Source organism: Ailuropoda melanoleuca, unplaced genomic scaffold (assembly GCF_002007445.2).
Source record: "Ailuropoda melanoleuca isolate Jingjing unplaced genomic scaffold, ASM200744v2 unplaced-scaffold8253, whole genome shotgun sequence".
Taxonomy (NCBI): Eukaryota; Metazoa; Chordata; class Mammalia; order Carnivora; family Ursidae; genus Ailuropoda; species Ailuropoda melanoleuca.
In genome coordinates this window covers 1,445-28,329 of record NW_023253607.1, presented here as the reverse complement: position 1 = coordinate 28,329, position 26,885 = coordinate 1,445, and the positions used below count along the sequence as shown (strand labels likewise).

The following is a 26,885-nucleotide window of genomic DNA, read 5'->3' as shown; positions in this document are numbered from 1 at the left end:
TGATGGGTTTGTTCCTTTCAGCCGCAGTACCTGTGTGAGGCCATGCTGATCCAGGGCAAGCTGCACTACGTGGAGGGCTCATACCGAGATGCCATCAGCATGTATGCACGGGCCGGGATTGATGACCTGTCCATGGAGAACAAGCCGCTGTACCAGATGCGGCTGCTGGCAGAGGCCTTTGTCATCAAAGGTAGGTGTGGGCCCAGCTGGGGCGCTGGAGGGCGCCTGTCCTGGCTCCCCACCACCATGTTCAGCTCCTTGCCCTCTGGCCCCCATGTGCCAGGTGCAGGTGCCAGCCACGGCGGGGTAGATGCCGTGTTGGCAGTTGGCCTACAGGGCCAGTGTCCAAGATACATAACCCCTAGTAGTGCTCGGGCGCTGACCCCTCAGGTGGACGCCAGTGGCGACCAGGCACACCAGTGCGCGGGGGCTGATGGCAGCCAGCAGGCCAATGTCAGAGGACTCCGGTTCTCACCTTGGCTCTGTCGAGAACCAGTCACCCACCTGCACGTCCTTGGGCAAGTTACCACGTCACCTTTCCTGGCCTCAGTTGACTTATGTGTGAACCAGAGTTGTAATACCTGCCCTCACAGGGTAACCACAACCAAGAGGCCTCCGCTGGGTCACAAGGTTGAGAAAGACAGACCACGTGCCATCCCGTTGTCAGGCTGGTGCTGGTGACTGACATTGGCTACCAGTTGGGTCCTTGATGGTATAGAGCAGCCTGTCCCTTCTTGGGTATTCGTGGGTACCTGTTGGTAGCATCCAGGGATGGGCAGGTCAGAACCAATTCCCAGAGTGAGGGGTGTTCTGGTGAGGCCCCAGGCACACAGGGTCAGTGATGTAGAAATTTCATGATATGGGGCTGCGGATGGTGGCTCATGTGGGATACTATTCAGTGCCATTGAACTGACCCCGAAGGGGTTACATGTTAGTAAAAGCCTGACCCCAGGCTCCTCCTTCCCCAGATCTATGAACCCTGGGATCACAGTGACCTGAGGGAGGGCCCTTGGTGGCAGTGAGGTGTCCCAGGAGCCCCTCTGCCCAGATTGTTGTCAGGAGTCTTAGATGTTTGGTCATTTCCTTATTCCAGCACCAACCAGTCCCCAGAGAAAAGTCTAGACATGCTTGCAGCCACATGGGGATTGGGTGTCTGAGATGGTAGAGTGTTTGTCACCTTCTTCTCTATTGTAGGTAGGGACATTCTGTCCATCTTACACATGAGGAAACTGAGGCCTAGAGAGGATACGTACCTTGCCCAGAGTTGCCCAGAGATTTGTGGTGGAACCAGGATTGGAACCTCCCCTCTGTCTCCTTAGGGTCCCAGGGGACTGACTGACATCCGTGCAGCGCACAGCCTCCTTTGACCCTGCTCTTGCTTGAGGGCTGTGCGTCCACCCCTGGGTCCCTTTCCCTTTGGAGAGACAGTTCACATCATCCCAGGAAGTCTGCTGAGATTGTCACCCTGGACAGACGCAGCGTCAGTGTGTGGGAGGGCAGGGGGCCATGTGGCATGATCCAGTACGTGGGACCTTCCCCTTTGCTCTCTTATCCCTTTTTCTGGGCCCTGGCATAGGCCGATGTTGGGGGTGTACTTCGTTTAGTGTTTGGGTCTTTTGGGCCTCTTGAAAACCACTCTGCGGTAGACTCCCCAAACCTAACACCCTTCTATGGGGGCCCTTTCCAGCACTTTTTCCTGTAGACCTGGCTCTACCTACTGCTCCCTGTTTCCTGCTCTCTACTCTTTCCAGCACGCCTCCAGCTTCTTGGGGGAACACAGTCCTGGTGGTCAGAGGTCCTGCAGGGGAGGTAAGGAGCCAAGAGCCACTGGTGTGGGCTGCTCGGTTGTGGCCTGTGCTAGCTCCCTGCCTCTCACTGACTGCGCGTGGCCTCCCATGTGCCTGCTTCCTCTCTGCTTGTCCTCCCTGTCCTGTTGCAATGACTGCACCCTGCTGCTTGGCATGCTGAGTTTGACCTGACCCTGTGTGTGCTTGAGATCATGCATGTGGCCTCCAGGGTGTGCACGATGTTGATTTTCCTGGGTTTGGGGGGACCTAGTGGGTTTTCCCATGCAGAGAGTAGGGGATGAGGCTGGTGGGTCATGGGGTTGTCTTAATCTGCTGGGCTGCCATAACAGTGGCATGGGGTGCTCCAACTGCAGAGATTTATTTCTAAGAGTTCTGGAGGCTGGGAAGTCCAAGATCAAGGTCGCAGCAGGTTCGGTGTCTTGTGAGGGCTCTCTGCATGGGTTGCACGTGGCCACCTTCTCGCTGAGCCCTCACATGGCCTTTCCTCCAACTCTCTCTGTCCTTTTCTTATAAAGCCACTGATCCCATCACCCTCATGACCTTATCTAACCCTCATTACTTCCCGAAGTCACCATCTCCAGACACCGTCAATTGGGGGTTAGGCCTACGTACGACATGTGAGCTGGGGGGAGACACACACATTCAGTCCATTGAAAGGATGATGGTGGCAGAAGGCCACAGAATTCACAGAGTAATAGTTACGAATCCCTCGCTCCGTGCCAGGTATGCCCTGCCCTCACTGAAGCCACACAGTAACCCTGAGTAGGTGTTCTTTTCGTTCCCTTGTTACAGCTGAGGCATTACAGTTGACGAGGTGAAGGGACTCATGGATTTCACTGGAAATGACAGAGCTGGGATTTGAACCTGGGCAGCCAGAGCTTGTAGATACCCCATAGGAGTGCTGCTCAGAATCCTAGACGGAGGGGGATCATAGAAGCAGTGTAGGCCAATCCCTCGTGTTACAGACGTGGAAGTCGAGGCTGACGGAAGTTGAGTGCCTTACCCAGGACAGCAGTCAGCTTGTGTTTGAACTAGAATGCTCCACCCAAGGCAGGCTCGCACCTTCAGGCTCTGTCCATCTCCAGGTGGCCTCACCCCGGAGCCTGCTGGGCCAGGCCGTTACACCAAGCTTCTTTACCATTTTGTGCTGGGTTCTGCTTGATGGTTCCACCTTGGTACCGTCCAGCGGGGCAGGGGGTTTTCTCAGCAAACCTGACTGGAGGAAGGAGGATGGGGCCGTGTGTCATGGGGGAGCCTGAGCTGGGCAGGCCTGGAGGCTTAGTGGGAGATGTGTATGGGTATCTCCGGCACGGAGCTCCTGTTCTTGTTAGGGGAGTCAGGAGCGGGCTCGGGGCCCGAAAGACATAAAAATACGCACATCTCACCCACTTTCCCCTTCATGGCAGAGGGACCTGGCAGTGTGTCCTTCTGAGGCATCACTCACAAGGCCTAGGCCTTCCTCTGAAGTCGGGGACATGGATTAGACCAGAAGATGCTTTCTGATTCTCAGGGAGGACCCTAGACACCAACGGAGGTGTTTGAGAGAAGGGGCCCTTGCAGTAGGCTTGGGTTTCTCTCGTCTGGAATGCAGAAATGGTACCTGTGTATGTGTGTGTATCGCATGAGGCTTCCACAACCTTCCAGCTTCCGTAAGGGGTTTCATCCTCATCTTTACTCTATGAGGGGGGAGGCAGTTGTGATGCCCATTCTATGGATGAAGAAACTGAGGCTTGTCCAAGGTCATGAGGCCTGTAAGTAGCAGAGCTTAGATTGATGGCCAGGTGGCTGTGACACAGGAGCCCACCTGGGGGGCAGATTACAGTTACCACTGAGACAGGTTCACGCAGACAAGGAGCGTGTGGGTGGTCCGGGAGTCCCTGACAAAGGAGAGGTTCCCAGCAGTTCCTGCAGAACCCAGGGGCCAGCCAGGAGGGACGATGCCTATGGACACTGTGCTTCTGTCCCTGAGGGTGGCCCACAAGGGGGCCTACCTGGGCCTTGGTTAGATGCGGGGCTTCAGCCTCTCCTGGTGTCTGTTAGCCTTGGGTTGACTAGGAGCTGCAGCCCCCGGTGAAGCCTGTACCACCGCCCTGTGGGTCCTCTCAGTGCAGAAGCAGCCCGGGGCAGTGGTGTTGCTGGGCGACTTGGTCAGAAAACTTCCTTTTCTGTGTCGACATCAGTCACCGTGGTCTAGAGTGGCAAGTCTGCCGCTCTCCCACCCTGTTCCCCAGGCCCTGCAGTGGCTCCCTTGTGACTTCTGCCAGCCCCCCACCCCCTGATCAAGCATGTCAGACCAGGGGAAAGCCTTGGGAAAGGCAATGTTCCCAGCCCATTCCAGGTACAGATGATAGATACCTATTTTATTTTTAAGATTTATTTATTTATTTGAGAGTGAGAGAGCGAGAGTGAGCACGGTGGGGTGGGGGAGAGGCAGAGGGAGGGGACGAGAGAACTCAAGTAGACCCCATGCTGAGCACGGAGCCTGATGCGGGGCTCCATCTCACGACCCTGAGATCATGACCTGAGGCGAAACTGTGAGACGCTTGACCCCCTGCGCCCCCCAGGCGCCCTGGTAGATATCTGTTTTTCATGGTGTTGCCCCACCACCATCTTGGTTTGTTTTGGGAGAACATCTTCCATTTACTTTGTATTGAAGAACAATCAAGAATTTGGTTTCGAGGCCCTTCTCAGAAGGTCTGTCCGCAGTGCCACCTGCCCTTGTGAAGCCCTTGGCAGAACCCGTCTTGATTCTGTGTGCTCGTGGCTGCCCGCCCCGCTGAACTGGGAGATCCCGGGGGGACAGGTGGTCATTTCTTCTGCACCCCCAGTCTTCTCTCCCTCTTCTCCCTTCCTGGAGCCATTCACACTCCAGCTGAGTGAGGTCTGCCCCTGGTGTCCCACGTGGTCTACAGAGTTCTGCCCTTTGCCTTTTCTTGAGCTGCTGCCTGTACCCAACAGGCCCGTTCTTTATTTACTCTGCACAGAGATGGCCCTGACTCCCTGCAGGCACAGTTCAGGTGCCCCCTCCACCAGCAGGCTTCCCTTGGTGATAGCTGCAGCCTATGGCGTTCTCTTCCTCCTTCAAGCTCATTGGACCTTGACCCGGTCTCCCCAGTTCGAAGTCAGTACGTTCTTCCTGCCAGGCATCTGGTCTCTGGTCGTTGTACCCCTCATGGTCCCTGGCCCGTGTCTTCCCGGAGAAAGTAAAATTTGCCAGCAGTCGATTCAGCCCGCACCTGCCAGGGATGCCCACATGAACAGTTAGGGTCCCTTCCCTTGAGGGCAACGACAGTCAGGTGAGCAAAGTCTGTGCTGGTGTGATGTGGCTCTGGGAGAAGCAGCCGCTGTGGAGGAGGGGCTAAGCCTACAGTAGCCATGGCCAGACTCATGAGTCACAAGCTCTAACTGGTGCCACTCTTTCCTGTCCAGTCCCTGAGCAGACAGGGCACAGTGTCAGTGGAGTCGACCATTTGGGAAAATCAGGAAATGGAAACATCCCAGAGGGGGCTGTCTGTAGCTTATTTCTGTGGCCTGCTGGGGGCAGGGCAGTGAACTTCCTGCTGGCCATGATGCCCCAGCCATGGGGCTGCCCCCACTTCTGTGGGGAGCTCTGCCTTCACACCTGAGAGGGACATTTACAAAGTCCCCTCTGGGGCCTCAGCTCCTTAGCACCCACTTCCAAATGGGGGTAACATGCCTGGGATCGCCTTAAGAGTTGAGCGGTCTGAGGCCTTGTTTTCCAGGCTTGGGGGTGGTCTGGCTCTAATGCTCTCCAGAAGAACCTTGTAGTAAGGCTTTGGACGTTTGGCATCAGATCATCTCCATGGATGAGAAACTAGCACCAGAGGTTTTATTGACACCAAACCATTGGCTCTAGATCCAGGCCTAGAGGTTTCTGTCTCTGCAGCAGGCCTCAGGGTGCCTGTCAGCCACCAGCCCACAGTTTAGTGGGTAAGCAGTGGGCTGGGCCAGGGAGTGCTCACACCTCTGGCCCACAAGCTGCATGTAGCCCTGTAGCAACACATGAGAGCCACAGCACAGGGTCCTTGTGAAATCCTGGGGGATCAGGCCTTTCCCAGGCCCCAGCCTTAGGTCTCGATAGGATCTGGTCTTTCTGTCTCCTACGGCACTACCTTCAGCAGGAGCGGAGAATTTCCAACCCAGAGGTGTCAGGGTGGCTCGGTCACTTAAGCGTCTGATTCTTATAACAGCTCAGGTCTTGATCTCAGGGTTGTCAGTTCAAGCCCTGTGTTGGACTCCATGCTGGGCGTGGAGCCTACTAAAAAAAAAAAAAAAAGAAAGAAAAGAAAGAAAAAAAAGGAATTTCCAACCCTGATTAACCTGACTTGACCCACAACCCTGACTTGACCCTCTGCCACCTTGGATTATTGTCCGCAAGCAAAACAGGCCCCTTAACAAAGCTGCATTGTCCAGAGGGATTGCCAGGAGAGAAGCTTGCCCCTTTTTTTATAGGCTTTACTGTGGATCCTAGGAAGTATCCAACATAGGCTAATATCCTGAAATGTTCTACCAGATGCCCTAAAGCTACAGCCTGCATCTCAAGACAAAATAGGCTGCATTTCAACGAGCACTACTGCTGCTGGGTATCTAGAATTCCAGTTTCTTAGTTGGCAGATGGTAAATCCTCACTCATATCTGACCTTAACTCAGCCAGGCTTGCACTTCAGAAATTGCCCCCTCTGACATCATGCTTCTGGGGATCAGTTTCCATATAATCAGACTTAGGGTTCTAATGACAAAAATGCAACTCCAACTAGCTGGAAAAGCAACAACAAAAAGGAGGCAGGCGCTGTAAATGTATACACCCGTGTAACTAGAAAGTCATTGGGGGTAGGTGGGCATCAGGAATAGCTGGATCTAGGGGCTCCTTGTGTTGATGTCTTTCTCAGCAGCTCCAGGTATACATGGTTCTGCGCATAGCACTTAGAATCACAGGAGGAGAGAGTGCCTTATTGACCTGGCTTGGTCTAGTGCCTACCCTGGAACCAGTTACATTTACCAGCATCTAGGTTTCTAGGTTGGTGCCAGAGATGGGATTTCTCCACCTGAATCTTGTGGACTGAGTTGGAGGAATGGTTCCTCAAAGGAAAATCAGGGTGCTGTTACCAAAGTAGGTGAAAGGTATGCAGGGCAGAATCCCAGAGCTCAGGCAGCACCGCCTCACCCCAAGTTACACCAGTAGTGACTGGGTCAGGATTACCGGGTCAGGATGTGAACTCAGACTCTCTCTGACTCCAGCATTTGGGATCATCCCTGATGCCCAAAAAGTACTTGTTGGATTGAATCACTCTGTTGCAGAGAGTGAAGTAATGAGCCCTAGCTAGTTGTGGAGCTTTTCCAGGTTAGCTTGGAGGGGAACCTGAACTTAAGGAAGAATCATCTGCAGATGAGTTGAAGAGGTGCCTTCAGGTAAAGGAAAATTCCAAAGAGAAGGCCCAGGAGAAATGGAGGTGACTTGGTGAGAGGTGGGATGTGATCACACCTTCTTAGAGCAAAGGGTGGAGACAGGTGTGAGACTGGGAAATGAGGGGGCACTGAGAGCCTTGCAGTAAAGCTCAGGGTGTCTCTCTGCTGGTGTTCTAGAACTTTGGCCCTAGGTAGCCGTGCTTTGATGGGCTGGCAGGAGCTCCAGGGCCAACATGTCAGGCTCACCCGGCTCAGCCCCACAAGCCACGCTGTCATTGTCCGCCTCTCAGAGGGCTGTTCCATGGCAAACGGCTGCCTCTCCCCTCAGGCCTGTGTCACTTCCATTTCTCTGACGCTAGCTGTGTGTGGTAACATGTGAGGGAGGAATGACCCCTCATTTCTCCAGCCATGAGTCCTGCCCTGTTTCCCTCTCACTCACAGCCCAGAACCAGGGAGGCCGCAGTCCATGCTCTGGAGAGGCTTGCCTGCCGGCTAATGGGTAGAAGACGGGCCTCGCTATGGGGCAAAATGGCCTCGGTTCTCCCCAGATACCACAACTAGGTGCTAAATGGGGAAGGTGCTGTGGAGAGTAAAAATGTGGGAAAAAACCCGAAAACTTTTAGCAACTGTAAGAATTATGATCCACAAATTCTCTTTTCCTCTCTCCTTGAGTCTTGTTTTTGTTTTTCTGTTCTCTTTAGGTCAAGGCAACCTCAAGCTATTCTGCTCTCACCTGGGAACTTATGGCTTATTGAAACTTTGAAAATAAAGACACCAGGCTGTTCCTAGGGCAGGACATAGTGGCATATTTGGTTTGGGTTTGTTTTTTTTTTAGTCCTGGTATGGCAGGAATTAGCTGTTGATTTTGGCTTGCTTTGCAAAGGGGCGTGGGTCACTGGCCTTGTGGGGAAGCAGGTCAGCACTCTTGGCACTGCTGCCCTGCCCCACACTGCAGTCCTGGGAGTGAGGGCCTGGTCTCCAGAGAGGGAGAAACAAGTGGAGGGGAATGCTGTCGGGGCATCTTAGAGAAGGGGCTAGGCGTGTTCTTTGTGTATGCACCTGGCCTTCACTGAGTGCCTTCCTGGGCCGGGGGTGTGGAGTGTAAGCAGGCTTTGAGGGGTGCATTTGAGTCACCAGCACCGACATGAGGGCCCGTCCCGTTGCAGGGTGGACGGCTATAACTCAGCCATCAGATACTCATGTAAAAAAGGTGGGCCACCAGGGGCTGGCCAGAAGTCTGAGGTTTGGAACCCCTGTGGGGCTCACAGCAGGTAAGGGGAGACACAGGGAGTCTGGGCCGAGACAGCAGACAGTGTTGAAGCCAGAAGACCTGGATCTAGCCTGGACTCTGGGACTTTTAACTGAGAGGTGTTGGAAGGATTCTTTCCTCCTTGAATCAGAGATTTCGTTTGTCATTCCAGGGGAGGCCCAAACCCCTTCCAGAGAGATCACCATGAGCCTCACTTAATATTCTCTCAGAGCATGTGTTCTGATCTATATAATATCATGGAATTTCAGTTTCACGGTCCTCCATGAGCTGGGCAGTGGTAGTAATTCCATTTTGTGTTTCAGGAAACCAAGACTTAGATCTCTATAAACGTTTTGGGTATATCCTTCCAGTCTTTTTTTCCTGTAGATGTATATGTTTGTTTGGTTTTTAAACAAAAATGAATTCATAGAATCATATTTTATAATCTGCTTTCTAAAGTGAGTATTTTATGAGCCATTTTCCAATACATGTCTACATCACTGTTCAAAGCTTCATATCATCGCATTGTAAGAATCTATTGTAATTTAGCAAACTTGTCCCCTGTTATTGGAACTGTAGGTTAAATCTCATCTTTTTGCCATTATAAACAGTGCTGCCGTGATATCTTGGAAACTAAATTTTTGCATATGTCATTAATTTTTTTGTGATAAATTCCTAGAAGTAAAGTTACTGGATCAAAGCGTATGTACTTTTTGGAGACTGGCATATGGAGTCAAAGTGTCCGCTTTCCCTTCTTTTTCGTTTTTTAAATTGGTAAAATATACAGACACATAAAAAGGTGCTCAACATCACTGATCATCAGGGAAATGCAAATCAAAACCACCATGAGGTATCACCTCACACCTGTGAGAATGGCTAAAATCAACAACACAAGAACCAACAGGTGTTGGCGAGGATGTGGAGAAGAAGGACTTCTTACCTTGTGGGTGGGAATGCAAGCTGGTTGCAGCCACTGTGGAAAACAGTATGGAGGTTAAAAGTTAAAAACAGAATTACCCTATGACCCAGTAATCACACTACTGGGTGTTTACCCAGAAGACACAAAAACACTAATTCAAAGGGATATACACTCTCCCCTATTTATAGCAGCCAAGATATGGAGCAGCCCAAGTGCCCATCCACCGATGAATAGATAAAGATGGGGTGTACAGGTACAATGGAATGTTAGTCAGCCATAAAAAAGAATGAAATCTTTCTATTTGCAACAACATGGGTGGAGCTCAAGAGTGTAATGCTAAGCGAAATATGTCAGTCAGAGAAAGACAAATACTGTATGCTTGTGCTCATATGTGGAATTTAAGAAACAAAAAGAATGAGCAAAGGAAAAAAAAAAGGGAGAGACAAACCAAGAAACAGACTCTTAACTATAGAGAACAAACTCAGAGTCACCAGAGGGGAGGGGGAGTAAGGAGTGTATTTGTCGTGATGGGCCCCAGGTGATGTATGGAGGTGTTGAATCAGTATATCGTACACCTGAAACTAATATGACCCTGTAGGTTAAGACTGTAGGTTAAAACACTGGTAAAATATATATAACACAAATTAAGCATCTTAACTAATTTTTAAAAGATTTTATTTTTAATTGTGGTCCAATACATGTAACATAAAATTCACTATCTTGCCCACTGCTAAGTGTACATACAGTTCAGTAGTGTTACAAACATTCAGTGCAACCAGTCTCCAGAACTCTTTATGTTGCAAAACCCCCACTCCGTAGGCACTGCGCATCTCCCCATTTGCCCTTCTCTGCAGCCCCTGGCAGCTGCTGTTCTCCTGTCTCCATGAATTGGCTACTTTAGGTTCTCCACGGAAGTGGAATCATACACTATTTGTCTTTTTGTGACTGGCCTATTTCACTTAGCATAATGGCCTTAAGGTTTATCGATGTGGGTATGGTAGGATTTCCTTCTTTTTGAAGGCTTAATAATTTTCCATTGTATGCATGTGTCACGTTTTCTTTATCCGTTCATCCTATCAGTGGATTCTTGGGATGTTTCTACCTTTAGCCTATTGTGACTAATGCTGCCGTGAACATGGGTGTATGAATCCGTCTTTGAGACACTCCTTTCAGTTCTCTTGGGTCTACACCCAGAAGTGGACTTGCTGGGTTCATAAGGTGATTCTGTGTGTAATTTTTTGGGGAACTGTCACTGTTTGCCACAGCGGCTGTACCATTTTGCCCTCCCACAGTGACCCGCTTCTGAGTGTGATTTATAAGGGTTCTTCCCTCCCTGGCATGAGGCTTCCTCCCTGAGGGCTGAAGTGATGACTTGCATTTCTTCCTCTCCTTCCCCCCAACCCAGGTACCTAACTCTGGGCTTCGTCTTCTGTGGGTGCCTTGTGTCCTTGGACCAACTGGATAGGAGGGGACGGAGGGGTCCACCCAACTGGAAAGTTCCATTGCAGAGGAAACGTTGTGCTCTCCACCTCTCCATCTAGGGCCCAGGGCTCCAAGGGCGGGGCTTCTTGGAAAGATGCCCATCTCTGATGTGATGAGTCATCTTAGCCTGAAGAGGCAGGGAACAGCCTGCTGCTGAGCCCAGGGCTAAACCAGATCAGCTTGCCTCCAAACCAGAAGTTCCAACTTACTGAAAAAGCAAGCACTCTTCTTGTAAGGGGCCCTCCCTTGGCTTGTAGAGCTGCGTGTTTTCACAGAAAGGCCCCTTTGCCAGTGGGATCAAGAGGCAGTGCCCTGTGCTTCCTGGCAGCCCCTGGCTTCCTGCCCACTCACGGGGCTGTGTGACAACCATTGGGGTCCTTTGGGGGCTGGGCTCAGGAGGAGCCCGTGTCATCTTGGATCTAGTGTTGTGGTTTGGCCACTGGTGCAGAAACGCTCACGGGGCAGAGGGTGAAGGGACCCAAGGGTTGGAGGGCCCTGTGGGTTTCCCATCAGATATTTGTGGACAGGAAAATGGACCTTCATGGGTGTCAAAAAGCAAACGTAAGGTCAAGAAACCCCTTTTTATGGGCAGAACTGAATGACTAGACTGTGACCATCATTAGGAAAAGCCACTGCCAGCTTCAGGAAGCTTTTTGGTCTTACGTATATTGGGGACTATTTCATAGAGGACCACCTTAGTGACCATAGCACTTGTACCTTGATCTTGTAGTTCTCTGCTCTCACAACTGCTGCCTTCAGGGAAGGCATCCTATCCATTATTTTTGATGAGTTTTCATACAGTGAGGTACACTGATCTTAAGTGTTTAATTTGGTGAGTTGGACAGATGTAAATACCCACGTAACCAGTACCCCAGTAAAGACAAAGAACATTGCCATCACCCCCAGAAGTTTCCCGCAGGCCCTTTTCCACTCGGTTCGCTCTCCACCCCCATCCTCAGCCCCCGGGCAATGATTGGTGATTGGTTGGTTTCTATTACTACAGATTATAATTTTGCCTTTTTTTGGACATCATGTAAGTGAAATCCCGTAGCATGGACTTCTTTGATATCTGGCTTCTGCACACCTTGATTTCTTGGAGATTCATCCATGGTGTATGTATATCAAGAATTTGTCCTTTAGTGTATGTCTGAGTGGTGTTCCATTGTATGAATATGCCACAGTTTGCTTATGAATTCAGCAAAAACCATTTTGTAAGTGGAGCAGGAGAAGGCCCGCGGGCTGTCTCCTCAGCCTAAGTGAACGGGTGCATTCAGCTCCATATCCAGCCACTCACCAGTCATCAGGCCCTGCTCTCACTGGGTGCCCAGAGCAATCAGGAATGGGCAGAGAGGATGGTTCCAGGGAAGGAAAAAGGCATATGCAGAGGAGATGCAGGGAAAATGTGCTGCTGGTTCTGAGATCAGGAGACTTAAGAAGGCTTCAGAGAGGAGGTGGTTTCGCTGTGAGTCTTCCAGGAGGATGGGACTGAGAATTTCCAGAGAAGCATGGCAGAGAGGCCGCTGCTGGGCACGGAGGGAGCAAATGAAGCAATGGACAGTGGAGGCCCCCCTGGCACATGTTACTCGATTCACCACTTGCGGTGGCCAGCCCCCTGGCCGTCGGGCGGCTGGCGTCATCCACCCCAGGTCTGGGCGCAGCTGTGGGGAAGGGAGGAGCCCAGCCAGCAGCGTGTGTCTCGGGGAAGCCACAGAGTGCTTGAAACGTCCACTGTAGGCCTTCTGGAATGGCTGTGACTGGTCTCCCAGGCTGGCCTCGGAACGGTTGGTTTGTCCCACCTTCCTGCAGGGAGGGGTAGGGCCAGCACCCGTGGTGAGCAGGGGTGCCTGCCTTCTGCCTTCTTCCTGCGTCTCCTCCAGGACTCCCACTATCTTCCGCCCCGTTTAACGCTTGCGAGTGAAGCTCTTCCCTCCTGGTCATGAGTCATTTGGCAGGAGGCCTGTTGACACGAGGTGACCATGGTCACTGAGTCCTTGTGTTGAGCAAGGTCCTTCACATTCTATGCCTGCCTTCGCCTGGGCCGAGTCACCCCGACCTTTGGCCCTGTTCATGCCCCAGCATGGCAGAGGGCAAGGTCACTAATGAGTGACCCACATGAGTTGGGATCTAGCCAAGAAGAACGGTAATTCCTTACCTTGTATTTGCAGGGCACTTTGTACTCTGTCAGGCAGGATCGGGCTTGCCATTTCTTCCACCAGCTGGCCAGTGCTTGCTGAGTGCCCACTGTGTGCCAGTGGGTAGAAAGATGAATGTGAGATGGTTGATGCCTTTAAAAGCGTACAGTCTGGCTGGGCAAGCGTGTGAAGAAATACGTGTGAGGAAACGTGGGGCAGGAGTATGTCCAGCATAGACTTGGGGCCCCAGGAGGGAATGGTTGGTCATACCAGGGTGTAGTAGGAGGGGCTCCATAGAGGAAGCAGTGCTCAGAGGGGCAGAAGGTAAGAGGTGATTCGGGGTGGACTTGGGGGATTAAGTGGGGGGTGCATTCCAGGCAGGAGGAACAACGGGAACAAGGTCAGCAGTTGGAAACAGGTTGTTGTGGACGCAGCAGCTGTGGTGTCGTAGGTCAGGCTGCTATAATGAAGTCCAGACTGGGTGGCTTATGCACAGCACACATTTATTTCTCACCACTCTGGAGGCTGGAAGTCTGAGACCAGGGCACCGGCTCTGTTGGTTTATGTGAGGGCTGTCTTTTGGGTTGCAGGCTGCTGCCTTCCTGCTATGATCACATGGCGGAAGGGGTGAGGCAGCTCTCTGGGGTCTCTTTTATAAGGCTACGAATCCCGTTCATCACCTTCCAAAGACCCCTGCCTCAAATACCATCACCTTGGACACTAGGTTTTCAACATAGGACCTGGGGGCCGGGGGCACAGATATTCAGCCTGTAGTGCATGGCGAGCACCAAGGATGGCCCGGTAACAGGGATGGAATCCTGCAGGGGCTGTTATGGACCACCGGGAGTTTGGACCTCACCCTGTAGCACTGGGGACCCCTGAAGGGTTGCAGCAGTGGATTTCTGGAAGGATCACCCTGGGAGCAGTGTGCAGGCTGCATTAGAACAAGACTGGAGGCAGGGAGGCCAGGGAGGCTGATGTGGTCATCCGCTTGAGAGGGAAAGCCTAAAATGAGGGAGGCAGAGATGGGGAAGGGAAGTGTTGGGGGCACGGTCGTCAGTTGGCTGTTGGGGCGCAGAGCAGGAGAGAGTTGGGGGCTCTATTCCTACAGCTCATCCAGTAAGTTCATCCGGAGCACCTGTTCCGGCGTGTAAAGTACGGTGTGGGACACGAGGGTGAGAGAGACCCAGATTCTGCCCATGAGGAAGACCCAGGCCAGGACAGCACTCTCTAGTCAGGTCTGTGTGTTAGTCACCTGTGACAGAAACGCAGTTGAGGCTGACTTGACCCGAAACAGGGTGGGGTGTTACAGGCTTGTGTACTGGGACGTTTCACAGGGGAAGAGCCTCGGGCACGGTGCTCAGACGGTGTCGTTAGGAATCTTGCCGTCTCCAGTTTTGTCTCATCTTTACTCTGAGATTCTATTTTTCCATGACCATGAATGTATTCAGTCTTTTTCTTGTCTTAAGAGAACCCAAACTAATGCAAATACAGTTGTTTTCCTTTATGGCATTCACCGCTGATAGGCGTAACAGTGCTTGCCCTTCTTGGCTTCTGACCATTGCTTTGGTTCGTTTTGTTTTTGTTTTTGCTTTTGTGTTTTTTTTTTTTTTTTTTGCTTTAGAGCAATGATTTTACTTTATTTTATTTAGGAAAATTTAATTGTGGTTAAAGAAAATAACGGAACTTCCCATTGTAAGCGTGTGCAGGTATACAGCTCAGTCGTGTGAGCTATAGTCATGTCGTGTAGCCTTATCATAAGGCAGGCTTTCCTGAATATTCGCAGGCTGATCTCTTCCCAGCTTCCCAGCCCCAGGGGAAAGAGTACTGGTTCCGGGCCCTATGCTCATCCTTAGCCAGTCACTGTGGCCCCAGTGATGGGTCTGCCTGGGAGCTGGAGTGGGGTCCTCGTGCTAAGAGACTGCAGGAGGGCCGTTCACAGGGAAGGCGAGGTGCTGGGGCCGGAGAACGGAAGTGGGTCCCTGGAGGGCAAAGACAGCAGCTGTCCACTTCCAGTAGGCTGACCCAGGCGTCAGTAACTTAGGTGAGGTAGAAAGTGGTTCTGTGGAAGGGTGCCTGTCAGGTGCGGCCTAGCTCCGGCCTCTGTGGCGTGCAGATACTGGGGACTGCAGTGATGGTGCAGAAAGGCTCACACTTCGCCCATGTGGGGCTTTCAGCGACTGGGGGGAGCGAAGAGCTGGGTGGCAGCAGCCACAGTACAGCGTAGAAACGGTGAGGGCGGGGAGAGTGGGTGTTTGCACCCAGCGACTTGGAAGGAGGGTCAGGAATGGTTCCTGCAGGAGCTGGCCTGGAAGGGTAGGCAGGAGTTGGGTGTGGGGGTGCCACGGCGTGGTTCCTCATGCAGGGCTTGGGGTGCCTGCCGTCAGCCCGCAGCTTGGCCCCAGCCACTGCCAGTACCACTGCTTTAGCATCTCCTTCCCCGCCGTGGACCTTCCCCCCACTGGCTGCTCCTAAGCCTGGGTTTCCCGGGGTGAGCCCACCCCCAGGCCTGGGGGCAGGGCCTGGGTTGGGGGGAGGCCAGGACAGGGCAGGTCTGAGGTGCTGTCCTCCTTCCGTAGGCCTCTCCCTGGAACGCCTGCCCAACTCCATCGCTTCCCGCCACCGCCTGACCGAGAGGGAGGAGGAAGTGATCACCTGCTTCGAAAGGGCCTCCTGGATCGCTCAGGTGTTCCTGCAGGAGTTGGAGAAGGTGAGCTGGGAATATGGCACTCTGCTTCTAGCTTCCTCCATGGGGCGCCTATCACAACAGGCCCCACTAAGCCCGTGGATCGCCCTTGTGCGTGTTGGGAAAAAGGCACCCTCCACCCCTCCGATGCCCCTTCGCCTCCGTGGTTGGAAAGCTCATCACAGTAGAACTGTTCTCTTAGAACAAGACCTTCGTCTCCAGCAAATAGATTTAATGAACGAGTCTGCACCAGGGAGCCCAGGGCCTCCTTGGTGAGCTCGACTCGGGCGACCAAATGTGACAGCCTCGCTGCACCCATTAAACTTACGTAATCCTCACCACAGCTCTGTGAAGTAGGTATTGTATTTATCCCCGTCTAGGAGATGAAGTTTTGTTTTTTTTTTAAAGATTTTATTTTTATTTATTTGTCAGAGAGAGAGAGAGTGCAAGCATGGGGAGCAGTAGGCAGGGGGAGAGGGAGAAGCAGACTCCCCACCGAGAAGGGAGCCCGACATGGGGCTCGATCCCAGGACCCCGGGATCATGACCTGAGCCAAAGGCAGACGCCTCACCGACTGAGCCACCCAGGCGCCCCAAGTGGATGAGGTTTAGAGAGATGAAACCATTTGCTCACCACGGTCCCTTTGGAAGAGGTGCAGTCCTACCTGGTCCTTGCAGTTAGGCATCCTTCCCCACCCTCAGGTGGCCAGGAAGCTCCCTGCTGGATCCCCTCGGGTAGGGGAGGCCTTGGAGCCCATTGTCCAAGCCTTTCAGAGGCCAGCAGAAGCAGGCCAGCCGGTGTCTGGAAGTCCTCAGGCCTCCCCTTCTGCCCGCTCCCCCTTGTGGGAGGCCTGTGTGAACTGTTTGCGGGACAGCAGTTGTGGTGTTAGCAGTATGCTGTGATGTTACCCCCCCTTCTGGGGGGTTGTTGGTGTAATGGGAGGAGGATAGAGAGCTCTATTTCACAAAGATACTGCAAATGGTCACTGAGTTCCTGCTTTTGTGTCAGGTAGTACTCTGAGTACAGTCATTCTCGAATTTAACCCTCACACCCACTGGCTGGAAGAGGCCCTGTTGTTCCTATTTCCCAAGTGAGAAGCTCGGGTTTAGGGAGGAGTTCAGACAGTTGCTAAGTGGCATTGGCAGGATTGGAACCCTGGGAGTGTGGCTCTGACCACTTGTGGGGAAGACGTCTGGAGTGGTGCCCAGACGTTCTGTTCAGCAGGCAGGTAATAGGTGCTGGGGTAATAGGCCTGGGGTCGGTATCCCGAAGAAGGAGGTGGTCATGAGCTGAGAGTCAGAGTCCAGAGACATTTGAACCTCACCTACTTAGGCAAGTGCCCAAATGCCACCCCAGCACCTGTCTTGTGACAGGCCTTTTTGGAGGAGTCATCCTCAGGCCAGGCCGATTTTCCCCAGAGCAGGGTTTCTCGGCCTCAGCCGTGTGGGCGTCGGGGCCAGATCAGTCTTTGCTGTGTGGGGCTGCCCTGTGTTTTAGCAAATGTTCCGCAGCACCCCTGGCGTCTGCAGATGCCAGCAGCTCCCGCCTCCCAGCCCAAACGTGGTGACAACCAGAAATGTCTCCGGATATGCCAAATGTCCCTGGAGGGTAAAATCATGCCCCTGTTGAGTGTCACTACCCTAGAGTCGCTCTCCCTGATTGGATTTTAGGAGGACAGGAGAAGTGGTTGGGGGACTCAGGGAAAATAGCACTCGAGCACATTCCCTGGCAGAAGTCCACCCAGAGACTTGACGTGGCTGAGTTGACCTCTGCTGAGGTACGTAGATCCCTGCTGGACAGCAGTGTTTTGGGAGCCCTTCCCATTGGAATTCCATATGGTTTGGAGAAAACTTTCATGAAATAGATAGTTTCCCATTCAGTCAGAAGCCGAGGCTTTCGACTTTTAAAGGCGGTGCGACGATGGGCGATGGGCGGTGATGGTGTGCAGGGCTGGAATCAATGCCCTGTGGCAGGGGGCAGACAAATGGGCCCTGGGAGCTGGTTATCTCGGGTCAGGGGAGGGTGGGCTGGGTGGTGGAATCCTGTACATTCCCAGAAATGCTGTGTGTCCCTCCTGAGACCCAGCCCAAGCTCCAGGGAACTAAGAACCTCTCTTAAAGATAAGGTAGACGGCTCATTGATTTGTCTCGCTGGATCAGGGAGGGGAGGTGGCGTAGGAAAGGCAGGCCTATCTTGGTGGGGCTGCGTGATCCTCTTAGAGCTGAGGCTGAGGACCGCTCAGTTAATAGCACAATCGCTGCTCAGGTTTTCCTGGAACCTGGGGTCGTAGCCGTTGTGCTATTCTGACAGTCCGTGGTTGTATGACGGGAACAGCGCCTGGTATACGGTAGGCACTCGAGGGTTTATTGAATGAGTGAACCAAGAAGTCGTAGAAATAGCCTGAGTCTGTGACTGGCCAGACTGAAGTTTGAGGTCTAGGCGCGTGCTGGCTTTGTGACCTCAGGTGCATTCCGAGCCTCAGTTTCCACATCTGTGAAATGTAGACAAAACCAGCTCTGCAGGGCCGTTGTGGGCAGCGCTCGGATGAGGAGAGCGGGTTTCAGACGTGTGTTAAACAAAAGCAAGTTAGGTCGGGTTTGGTCTGAGAATGGCTCCGTGTGCCTCTGAGGCAGCTAGGGATGTGGGCTGGTGATGGGGCTGCCTATCCACTGGGGCTGACTCCCACCCCAGCCCCTCTGACCAAGAACTCTGAGACATGTCTCTCTGTCTGCGTTCCCCTTCCCAGATCACAAATAACACCACATCACGGCATCTGAAAGGCTCTCACCCAGTCGACTATGAGCTCACCTACTTCCTGGAAGCAGCCCTCCAGAGCGCGTATGTGACAAACCTGAAGAAGGGGTAGGTCGCTGGCAGCTGAGTGGGACCTGGACATTTCTGTCTGGGCTGGGGCGCTCCTGACGGTCGTCATGTGAAGTCTGGCCTCTCTGCTCTGGGTGTGTGCCTGTGTGTGCTCCCTGGAGAGGATCGGTGGGGGCTGGTGTGTTCCCGTCTTGTCAGGCTGTGGTAGGCAGAGGCCCACACCTGGGGAGGGGGGCAGTCCTGCCCCAGCTGGACCCCTGGCCTGGAGGAGGCCTGTGCGCCCCTTCTCTGTCTCCATTCTGCCCTCACTGTTAGACAAGGGGATACTGCTCGAGTCCCAGTCTTCTGCATGGTAAGAACAGGGTGGAAGGGTCCCCTACCAGGGGGCAGCTCTCAGGTGAGAATACCTCCCAGAGCTCCTGATCCATCCCAGCTGCTTGGAAAGTCAGAGGCATGATTGTCATTTATTTGTATTATTTTTCGTGGCCATCTACAGCTGGGTAAGCTGCTGGCCCAAGCTTGAGTGTCACATCTTTTGTTTTTGTTGTTTAAATGTGTCTAGCACCAGGCCAGGGAGGCAGTGGTGTCCCCGTTTGGGACGTGTGGACCAGGAGGCCCAGGGGGCCAAGGCGGCTTGACCCCCAGGTGTGGGGCTGGCCCAGAGCGCTGGGCTCCTCAGGCCGCGGGGACCCTGGGAAGCGTGCTGCCTGCACGCCACCTCCACCGTCTATGCTCTTCTTTCCTGTTTTGGTTGCGGAGCTTCAGTTTCAGAGACACAGCGGCCCTGGGGGCCGGTTCCTGTTTTTGCTGCCCAGGCAGCTGCCACCTGGCTCCTCCTGCCTAGCTGCAGCCCTGCCCCCTGCCCCCCGCCCCCTGCCCCAGGGGCCTGCAGGTGCGGCTCTCAGGGCTGATGGGGGATGTCCCCTTGGCAGAACTTTGGAGGGACCTTGGCAGCACGGGTCTGCCGCTGCCTGTTTTTGCGAATAAAGTTTTATTGGAACATAGCCATACGTACTGTTGACATACAGTCTCTCCCCCAGAGTGGAGTGGATAGCAGATCCTAAAATATTGACTCCCCAGCCCTTTATAGAAAAGTGCGCTGACTGACGCCGGCAGTGTGTTGAAGAGGTGCTCTTCTGTATGACACAGCCTAGGAGTAGAGCTTTGAGTGTCCCCTTCAGTCTTGCGTTTAACCAGTATTCGTTGTCTGAATACGTGCTAAGTCTGCGTGAGGCACTTGCTAAGCGCTTGGCTTCGTGTGTATTTGGTCCTCCCGGCAGCCCTCTGCGATAGGGGCTGTTGTTGTGTCTCCATTCTACGGGGGGACGTGGAGGCACAGAGAACATAAGTGACCTGTCCTGGGCAGAGCCAGGATTACGCATGCAGGACCCGTTGGGCTGCCCTGCCCACAGCAGAAACCCCGGGGGTCATGAGCCCTGCTGCTGCCGCCAGGTGCTCCCGCCTCCTCTGTGTGCTCCGAGTGCACTCCAGCTTGGTAGGTGTGGCCTCAGCTTCAGGTTTGAAGAGTCTGGGGGCACCCTGGCCATCTGGAGGTCGCCAAGGCAGGGCAAGGGAGTGGGAGGCCACCCAGCAGCCCTGGGCAAGTTCCTCTTTCACCCCCCACCCCTGGCTCCGCTTCCTTCCTCGAACAGGGGGCTTCTGTTTGTCCTGCATCCAGGGGGGATGAGGGTCCAAGGAGAGGCAGGAGTGAAAAGCACCTGGAGTACTGAGCTCAGAACACGGGGTGTTGCTGTGAACCCTCTCTCCACTGCGGTCCCCTCGGGGCTGCCTGTTCCCCTTCCCCACACCACACTTGCTGTGGGTGTGACAGGTGAAGGTGACCGGCAAGGACAGCCAAGAGAGAGCCAGCAGTTCTCAAGCACCTGCCTTGTGCGTGTGCTCAACATACAGCGTGCTGTGAAGGAAGTCAGGTGACCCCAGGTCACTCGAGAGGGCACTGAGCCTCAACAAGGTTGAGTAACTTGCCCCACTTCACCTGCTGGGATTCCAGCTTCAGATCAGAGTAGCCTCGAAACCCATGTAATTTCCAGTTTTCAGGGAGGGGTGGGGGAGCGGGACAGGGCCCTGGTGATGGTTGGGCTGATCCTGGCTACGCTGACTCAGGACTCTCTCTGCTCCCCTGGGACCCTGAGTCACCATTCTCAGCGGGTGGCTCCTCTTCCCAAAGCTTGTCCCACCCCTCCCCAAGGGGGCCTCTTCCTCCCTGCCTGTGTTCTGCACACTCTGGCTGTGTGTGGTGGTGCCGTCAGCAGTGGACAGAGCATTAACCAACCCTCACCCCTCCAGGAGAGCCCAAGGAATTCCAGTTACTTCTGTGCCTGTCGCTCTGCCCCCCACCCTGCCTCCTCTTTTCCTTCTGAAACACAGAGTTTAGTCTTGAAAGACAGGATGCTGGCTCTTCTCCCCCGGCACCCCCCCCCGTGCCTCCCAAATAAAGAGCAGTGGAAACTGAATCATTTCTTTCCAAGCAAACAGCCCAGATATTTGAAAGCTTGAGTGTTGAGCAGCCGTCCCCGGGACACATGGCAACAACTCAGCCCCTTCGTCCCTTTCCTGTGCCCACGTCCAGCCCAGAGGTGGCCCGGGAATGTGACGGTATTTTTAGAGCAGGGGCTATGGCCCCGTGTGCCTGGCTGGACTTTAAATAATTTCTTTCCCCCTTTTCTCTTAACAGTAGCTAATACTTGTTGAATACTTAGCCAGAATCCTATGAAGAAGAACTAATAATGTCCCCACTTACTGAAGGAAGGAGAGGGGAAGACACTTGCCCAGAGCCAGCAAGCCTGGTGCTGAGCAGGGTCTGTCCCCCCACAGTCCCGGGCCTTGCCTACCACCCGCCACAGTGGTATGAGCTTTCGTAATTACTAATGGTCTTCAGAGTTACATCTTCCTTGGTGAATCACCAGTTCCAATGGGGTTTTTTAAATATATTTGTTGTTGTTAGGAAGTTTATAAAAAAAAAAAAAGGAAAAAGGCACCTCAATCCAGGGTTTCTCAGGTACTGACCCGTGGACATTGCGAGCTAGATACCAGTACGGTGTAGGCTGGAGCAACATCCCTGGCCTCCACCCGCGAGATGCCAGTGGCTCTTCCTGCCCCGAGTGTGACAACCAAAAATGGTCCAGACATTGACAAATGTCTTGGGTGGTGGAGGGCAAAATCACGCCAAGTGTAGAATGGCTGCCTTAGCCTAAGGTTCGAGAAGCAGAGGTTCAGAGGTATATTGGGACCCCGGTGTCTGACGTAGGGTCTTCTCCTCCAGGGCCACTCTGAAAAGTCTTTTAAAGGTCTCCAGAGCCATTTCCTGTTGATGAACCCCCCCCCCACCTCACCTGGGGCTTTTGATGTGTTTGGGAAGGTGGTAAAACCCTTCCCCATGTAAAGAGAGGTCACAGCCCAGTAAGGGGGAGGGGCTAAGGAAAAGCCCCCAGAGAGGAGCCCAAGAATTCATGTCATACATAGCCTGGCTCACCGGGCACCAGGCCCCCCACCTGACTCACAGTGTTGAAGCCGGAAGCAGGATGTGCTCCCCTCCTTCGGGAGCTCTTCCATCCCAGCACGGAGCAGACAGTCAGGGAGCAGAATGTAGCTGTCAGACGTTGCTCCGTGCTGGGGAGGGAAGGGAGGCGGGGAGGCACGGTGCTGCTGGGATAAGGTGGGCTCTTGAGGACCAGGGAACTTCTCAGCGTTAGAAGATTTCACTTGGGGCCTGAGGAGCAGGGGAAGGTGGTGGGACCTGCTTCTGGGCAGAATCTGAGAGCTGGGCCCTGGGTGGACAGATGGCCACAAGCAGTGCCTGCTCCCAAAGTCTAACCTCCATGTGATGGTTTGACATAATTTAAAGGGTGTGGTGTGGTATTCTCCACTGTGCAAAATGGGGGGGGTGGGTGTTGCTTGACCTCCGACCGCTCTTCTTTTATTCTGGGCTTTGGTTGAGACTGGGCCTAAGTATTTTAGACTTACTGTGTTTGAGGGACATTCATTTTTCCCGGGGGCCTTGCCCTATTGATGCATAGTTAATTCCCCCGACGACTCCTGCCGCTTGCCCTGTAGCTGATGACAGGGTTCCTGACTGACCTGGAACTGAAAGTACGGGACCTGAAAGGAGTTAGGAGTTGAGAGAGGCCCCTTCCAGGGTGCAGGGGGCTGAGACCCGGAGACCCTGAGACCCTGCGGTTCGATTCCCCTCGCTGCCACCAGAGGGCAGCCGTGGACTCTGATCGGAGCTCTGTCCCAGGTAGTTGGCAGGCGCCAGCTGCCAGGAGAGGGCACCTTTCTGACGTGTTCTGGTGGCTGCGGATAATGGCAGCGGGGCCCTGAGTCCTAGCTATGGGAGAGCTTTGGTTTTGCTTTGCACGAAGCAGATCCGGGGGTGAGGCAACAAGGGAAGCCAGGGCCAATGCAGCAGCAGGAAAGTTGCAGGGCCCTGACCTCACTAGGACCGGAGTCTCTGGGCAGCTCCCAAGAAACAAGAAGTGAGTGAGCTGTAGGCTTCTTCCCCCAGAGTGTGGAGTGGTTTTTACCCGTCCTTCTGCCTAGATCTGCAGAGCCTCTTCTGGGCTCTGGGCTGAGAGCGAGCTTGAGCCGTGTGTATTGAACCAGGTGGGCTGTATGTTTCGCGCATGTTAAAAAAAATTTTTTTTTTTAAATTACTAAAGCAATATGTGCTCACTGTACCAAAACCAAACAATAGAGAAGGGAGTGTGTGTGCTTTCTAAGGGAGTTTCCTAGGGCTCGGCAGATTGTTCAGTCTCACAAAAGCACTCTCCCTTGCTGAGGGGTGTGGGTGTGTGTGAGTGTGCGTGTGGGTGTGCAGTTGCACATGCTTCACCTTGCCAGCTAGGTGCTGAGTTGAGAGGCAGCTAAGGCTACCTGGGCTGCAGACGGCTGTGGGGGAGGGGCTCTGCCCTACTGCAAAGGCAGCAAGGAGGCTTAGAAGGCGTCCCTCTGGTGGCCTGACCCCGTGAGGGGTGTGTTCACTCAGCCCCGTGAGGGATGTGTTCACTCAGCTGCGGTTTTGTCTTGTCCTTAGCAGTCACCCGCTATCTGCGGTGCCGGGGAGGGCAGGAGACAGATTGCCTCCTGGGGGGGAATCCTCCAACAGGGAAGCCCCGGAGAGCCTCCCAGTGACCTGTGTCACTCTTCGGGGCACAGCGAGACCTCGGAGGCCCACGGGAGAGAACACACTCTCCCTGTATTTATTGTTAGCACCCACTCACTACTCATCCCGTGCCTCTCTAGAGAGGGAAGATCTCTTTGCCCGGATGTCCCCAGTGCCCTGCAGGGGAAGCGTCACTGCCTTTTTCTGGAACTTAGGATGAAGAAGAGAACTTTAGTTTTTGAAACCAGTGCTATGGGTCTATGGCAGGAGTGAACAGCTTGACAAGTGTTTGAACTTCACCTGACCTTGTCTCCTGATTGAACCCTCCAGCTGTTGGGATCCGCCAACTGGCTGTGCTCTTATGGGTCCTTGACCAGAAACCTCTCCGACACAGTTAGTGCCAGCCCTGCAGTGGGGACTCCTGGCCAGGGTCCCACGCCCCAGTGTCTGTTTAGATTCATTCAGCCATGAACACCATGCAGCCTTACTCTCTCTTTCAGATCAAACCAAAGGAGAAAACGAAAGGAAACAAAACAACATTTGTTGAGGACCTACCGTATGCAAAGCACTTTGCTAAGCTCTGAATAAATCCAAAGGGTGGCTGACTCAACAGGCGGTGAGCTTCTTACCTGCAGGGCCACGAATGAGATACTCATCTCCTCATTCTGTCTCTCTGTTTGTTGAATGTCTCTGGTCAACAGGGCTGATGACTAACCAGACACTGGGTGTGTAGTAGGTACTGTGGAAAGACTAGTCACTCAGCTGAATTTCAGGAGTCCTAGCGTTCACGTAGCCGGGAAAGGAAAGTGTAACCCTGCTGGGTCAAAAGACAAGCATTGTCTTTCTCAGGAAACTTTTTAGTTTAAAGGGAATGAAGTCTGAAACCTTGGTTTCCGCCCACCTCCCCCCTCGGGTAAGCGATGGCCTGGAAAGGCAGCTGTCTACTGGGGTTTCATTTTCCCATTGGAAAATGCGAGTTTATGTATTCCACAGTGATTTCTTGAGTGCCTTCTATGTGGGCCAAGCATTGTGCTGGTAGCTGGGAGAACAAAGCCTCCCTTACCAGCCTCATCCAAAGCTGTGAAGACTGAGTGAGACGGAGCACTTTGGAAAATCTGCCTGCAGCTGATCAGGGGGTTGTGGGGGGCTCGCCATCCCCTCGCGCCTCGCACCTGGAGGTCTCCCTGGATGACCAATCCCTGCCTTCTCATCTCTGTCTTTCTGTTCCTGGCCAGCCAGGCTTGACTTGAGTTGGGATCAATGGCTTCCTGGCTTCTCCACACGCAGCCTGATTGTGGGCCAGGGTTGGTCTGAGGCCCTGTTTGAATATTGTTAAAAGTGGCAGCTCTGCTCTGAAAGGTCAGCGTGAGAGACGGAGAACAAAGAGATCTTTCAAGCCACCCATTCACGGGGCTGGGCAGAGCCCCAGCTCTCCCTGGCACGGGGAGCTTTCGCTCAGGCTGGTGGGAGAAACCCCATCTCATTTCCCATTTCCCAGATGCATAAGCTGAGGCAGAGGGGCGTTCCCGACATCTCAGAACAGGTCAGGGCCAGCTGGGAGCCCAAATCTCTCCCCGTACAGCCCTGGCCACTGGAGTCTCTGTTGGTTTTTCTCTTTATGGGCATTCCATAAAAATTGGGATTTACCCAAAAGATGCCTGAGGGTGATTACTTGCTTTGCAAAAGGATTCCTGGGAGCTGATTTAGATGCCAGAATCCCTTACAGATTTGAAAATAGTAAAATTACACAACTTTGGGGACATGGGATCTTGTGAAAATGCAGTTTTGAATCCTTCATTGTGTGTGTGTATCGGGGAAGGCCGCATCCCTGAGAGTGTGCATTTCTTTGCAACCCCTAGTGCCACGGTCTGGGCGCCCTCTCCTAGTGTTGAGAATGTGGAAACTAAAGGCAGAGAGAAGACAGTCCTTGAGCTGGAGTGGAAAGAAGAGGCCATAGTCCCTCTTGGCTCTGGGCTCCTGGTAGCAGCCTGGGCTGGGCTGCCAGGGAGGAAGCTGGCAGGGAGCCCACAGAGTGGAAAATCACCCACAGGTCCCAGGAGCCACGGGTGGTCTCTGGGCCCTAGGGCTCTGGGGCAGTCCCAGGGCCTAGCCCCTGGGCCCAGCCTTGCCCCAGCCTGTGGCCACTGGCCCAGCTGCCAGGGCATTGCTCTCCTGCAGACTTCCCAGAGCCAGACATTTCTGCTCTTTTCTGGAAGCCCATGCAGTCTCTTTTTGCTCTCTCCTGGTGGCAGCTGGTGCTGGGCTCTCCCCTCAGCTGGCCTGACCTCGGGCTGGCTGTCCAACTCTGGGTTCTTTTCTAAGGCAGAGGCGTCGGTGGGACTGAAGGGCCTCTGCTGCAGACTCCTCCTGCTTGGGCTCCTGGGGCCTCCCAGTCCATCCCTGCGTGTGGTGTGTCTCCCAGGAAAATCCTGTGTGTATGGCCCCTGTGGGGACAGGGCTGGTGGGAGGATAAAGGTGGACACAAAGCTGGGAGATCCCCTCAGGTACTTCTGTTCTGTGCCCCCTACTCATTCACTTCTGGACTTCCACGCAAAGTCATGTGGCAAATTAAAACATAATTGAATAAGATCTTTAGGACCCAAAGTAAAAGGGGAAAGGAAAGTAACTACTATTTAGTGTACCTCTCCCACATGCCTGGATGTATTTGGGCTTCACACGCGTTCATCTTCCTGACAGCACTATGAGCAAATGAGGAATCCTTGTCCTATGGATGGAGATGAGGCCTCGGAGTGGGTGGTACACTTTCCCAAGATTACGGATTTAGGATCTGGCTGCAAAGCTGGAGTTTCTGTGTCAGGTTGTCCCTTCTGGAACCTGGCTTCTTAGCATGGGAGAACTGGAAGACACTTAGGACAGCCAAACTGGTGGTTTTCCAAAACTGAATGTCCATGGGAACCTCCTGAAAACTTGATAAAACACAGATTACAGGGCACACCCAAGAGTTTCTGATTCAGTGGGTCTGGAGTGCGGGGGTCTCAGACTTTGTGTCATTAATCATTTCCTGGGATGCTGGTGCTGCTGGTCCGGGGACCAACTTTGAGAACCTCTGGTCTCATCTGTTGTTTCTCAAACTGTACCTCTAGTGATACTCAAGGTGGTTTTAAGTGATACACAGACTTTTTGTAAGTACTTCTATATTTAGTATCTATTGGCAAAAATAAAGAACTAGCACACCAAATCCATGATTCCAGGTATTTTTGATTAAGATGCATCTAC

At 53.3% G+C, this 26,885-nt stretch overlaps 1 protein-coding gene across 3 annotated transcripts; it reads left to right on the top strand.

Annotated features, from left to right (window-relative positions):
• On the top strand, positions 1–26,885 carry LOC117800817 (tetratricopeptide repeat protein 7A-like). Of its 3 annotated transcripts, none has more exons than XM_034653374.1 (4): positions 1–190; positions 15,597–15,727; positions 18,450–18,565; positions 24,149–26,854. In XM_034653374.1, exons 1-4 carry the CDS (start codon positions 43–45, stop codon positions 24,234–24,236), a joined length of 483 nt encoding a protein of 160 aa, XP_034509265.1. In that variant the 5' UTR covers positions 1–42; the 3' UTR covers positions 24,237–26,854. The 3 variants fall into 3 exon arrangements, with proteins under 3 accessions (XP_034509265.1, XP_034509266.1, XP_034509267.1); XM_034653375.1 differs by lacking the exon at positions 24,149–26,854 and adding an exon at positions 19,089–19,179 and having other exon boundaries at positions 2–190; XM_034653376.1 differs by lacking the exon at positions 24,149–26,854 and adding an exon at positions 26,861–26,885 and having other exon boundaries at positions 3–190.

Coding starts and splice junctions, on each gene's coding strand:
- LOC117800817 (XM_034653374.1), top strand. CDS start 43: ATGCTGATCCAGGGCAAGCTGCACTACGTGGAGGGCTCATACCGAGAT. Junction 191..15,596: donor AGAGGCCTTTGTCATCAAAG/GTAGGTGTGGGC, acceptor CTCCTTCCGTAG/GCCTCTCCCTGGAACGCCTG. Junction 18,566..24,148: donor GTGACAAACCTGAAGAAGGG/GTAGGTCGCTGG, acceptor TCTCTCTTTCAG/ATCAAACCAAAGGAGAAAAC.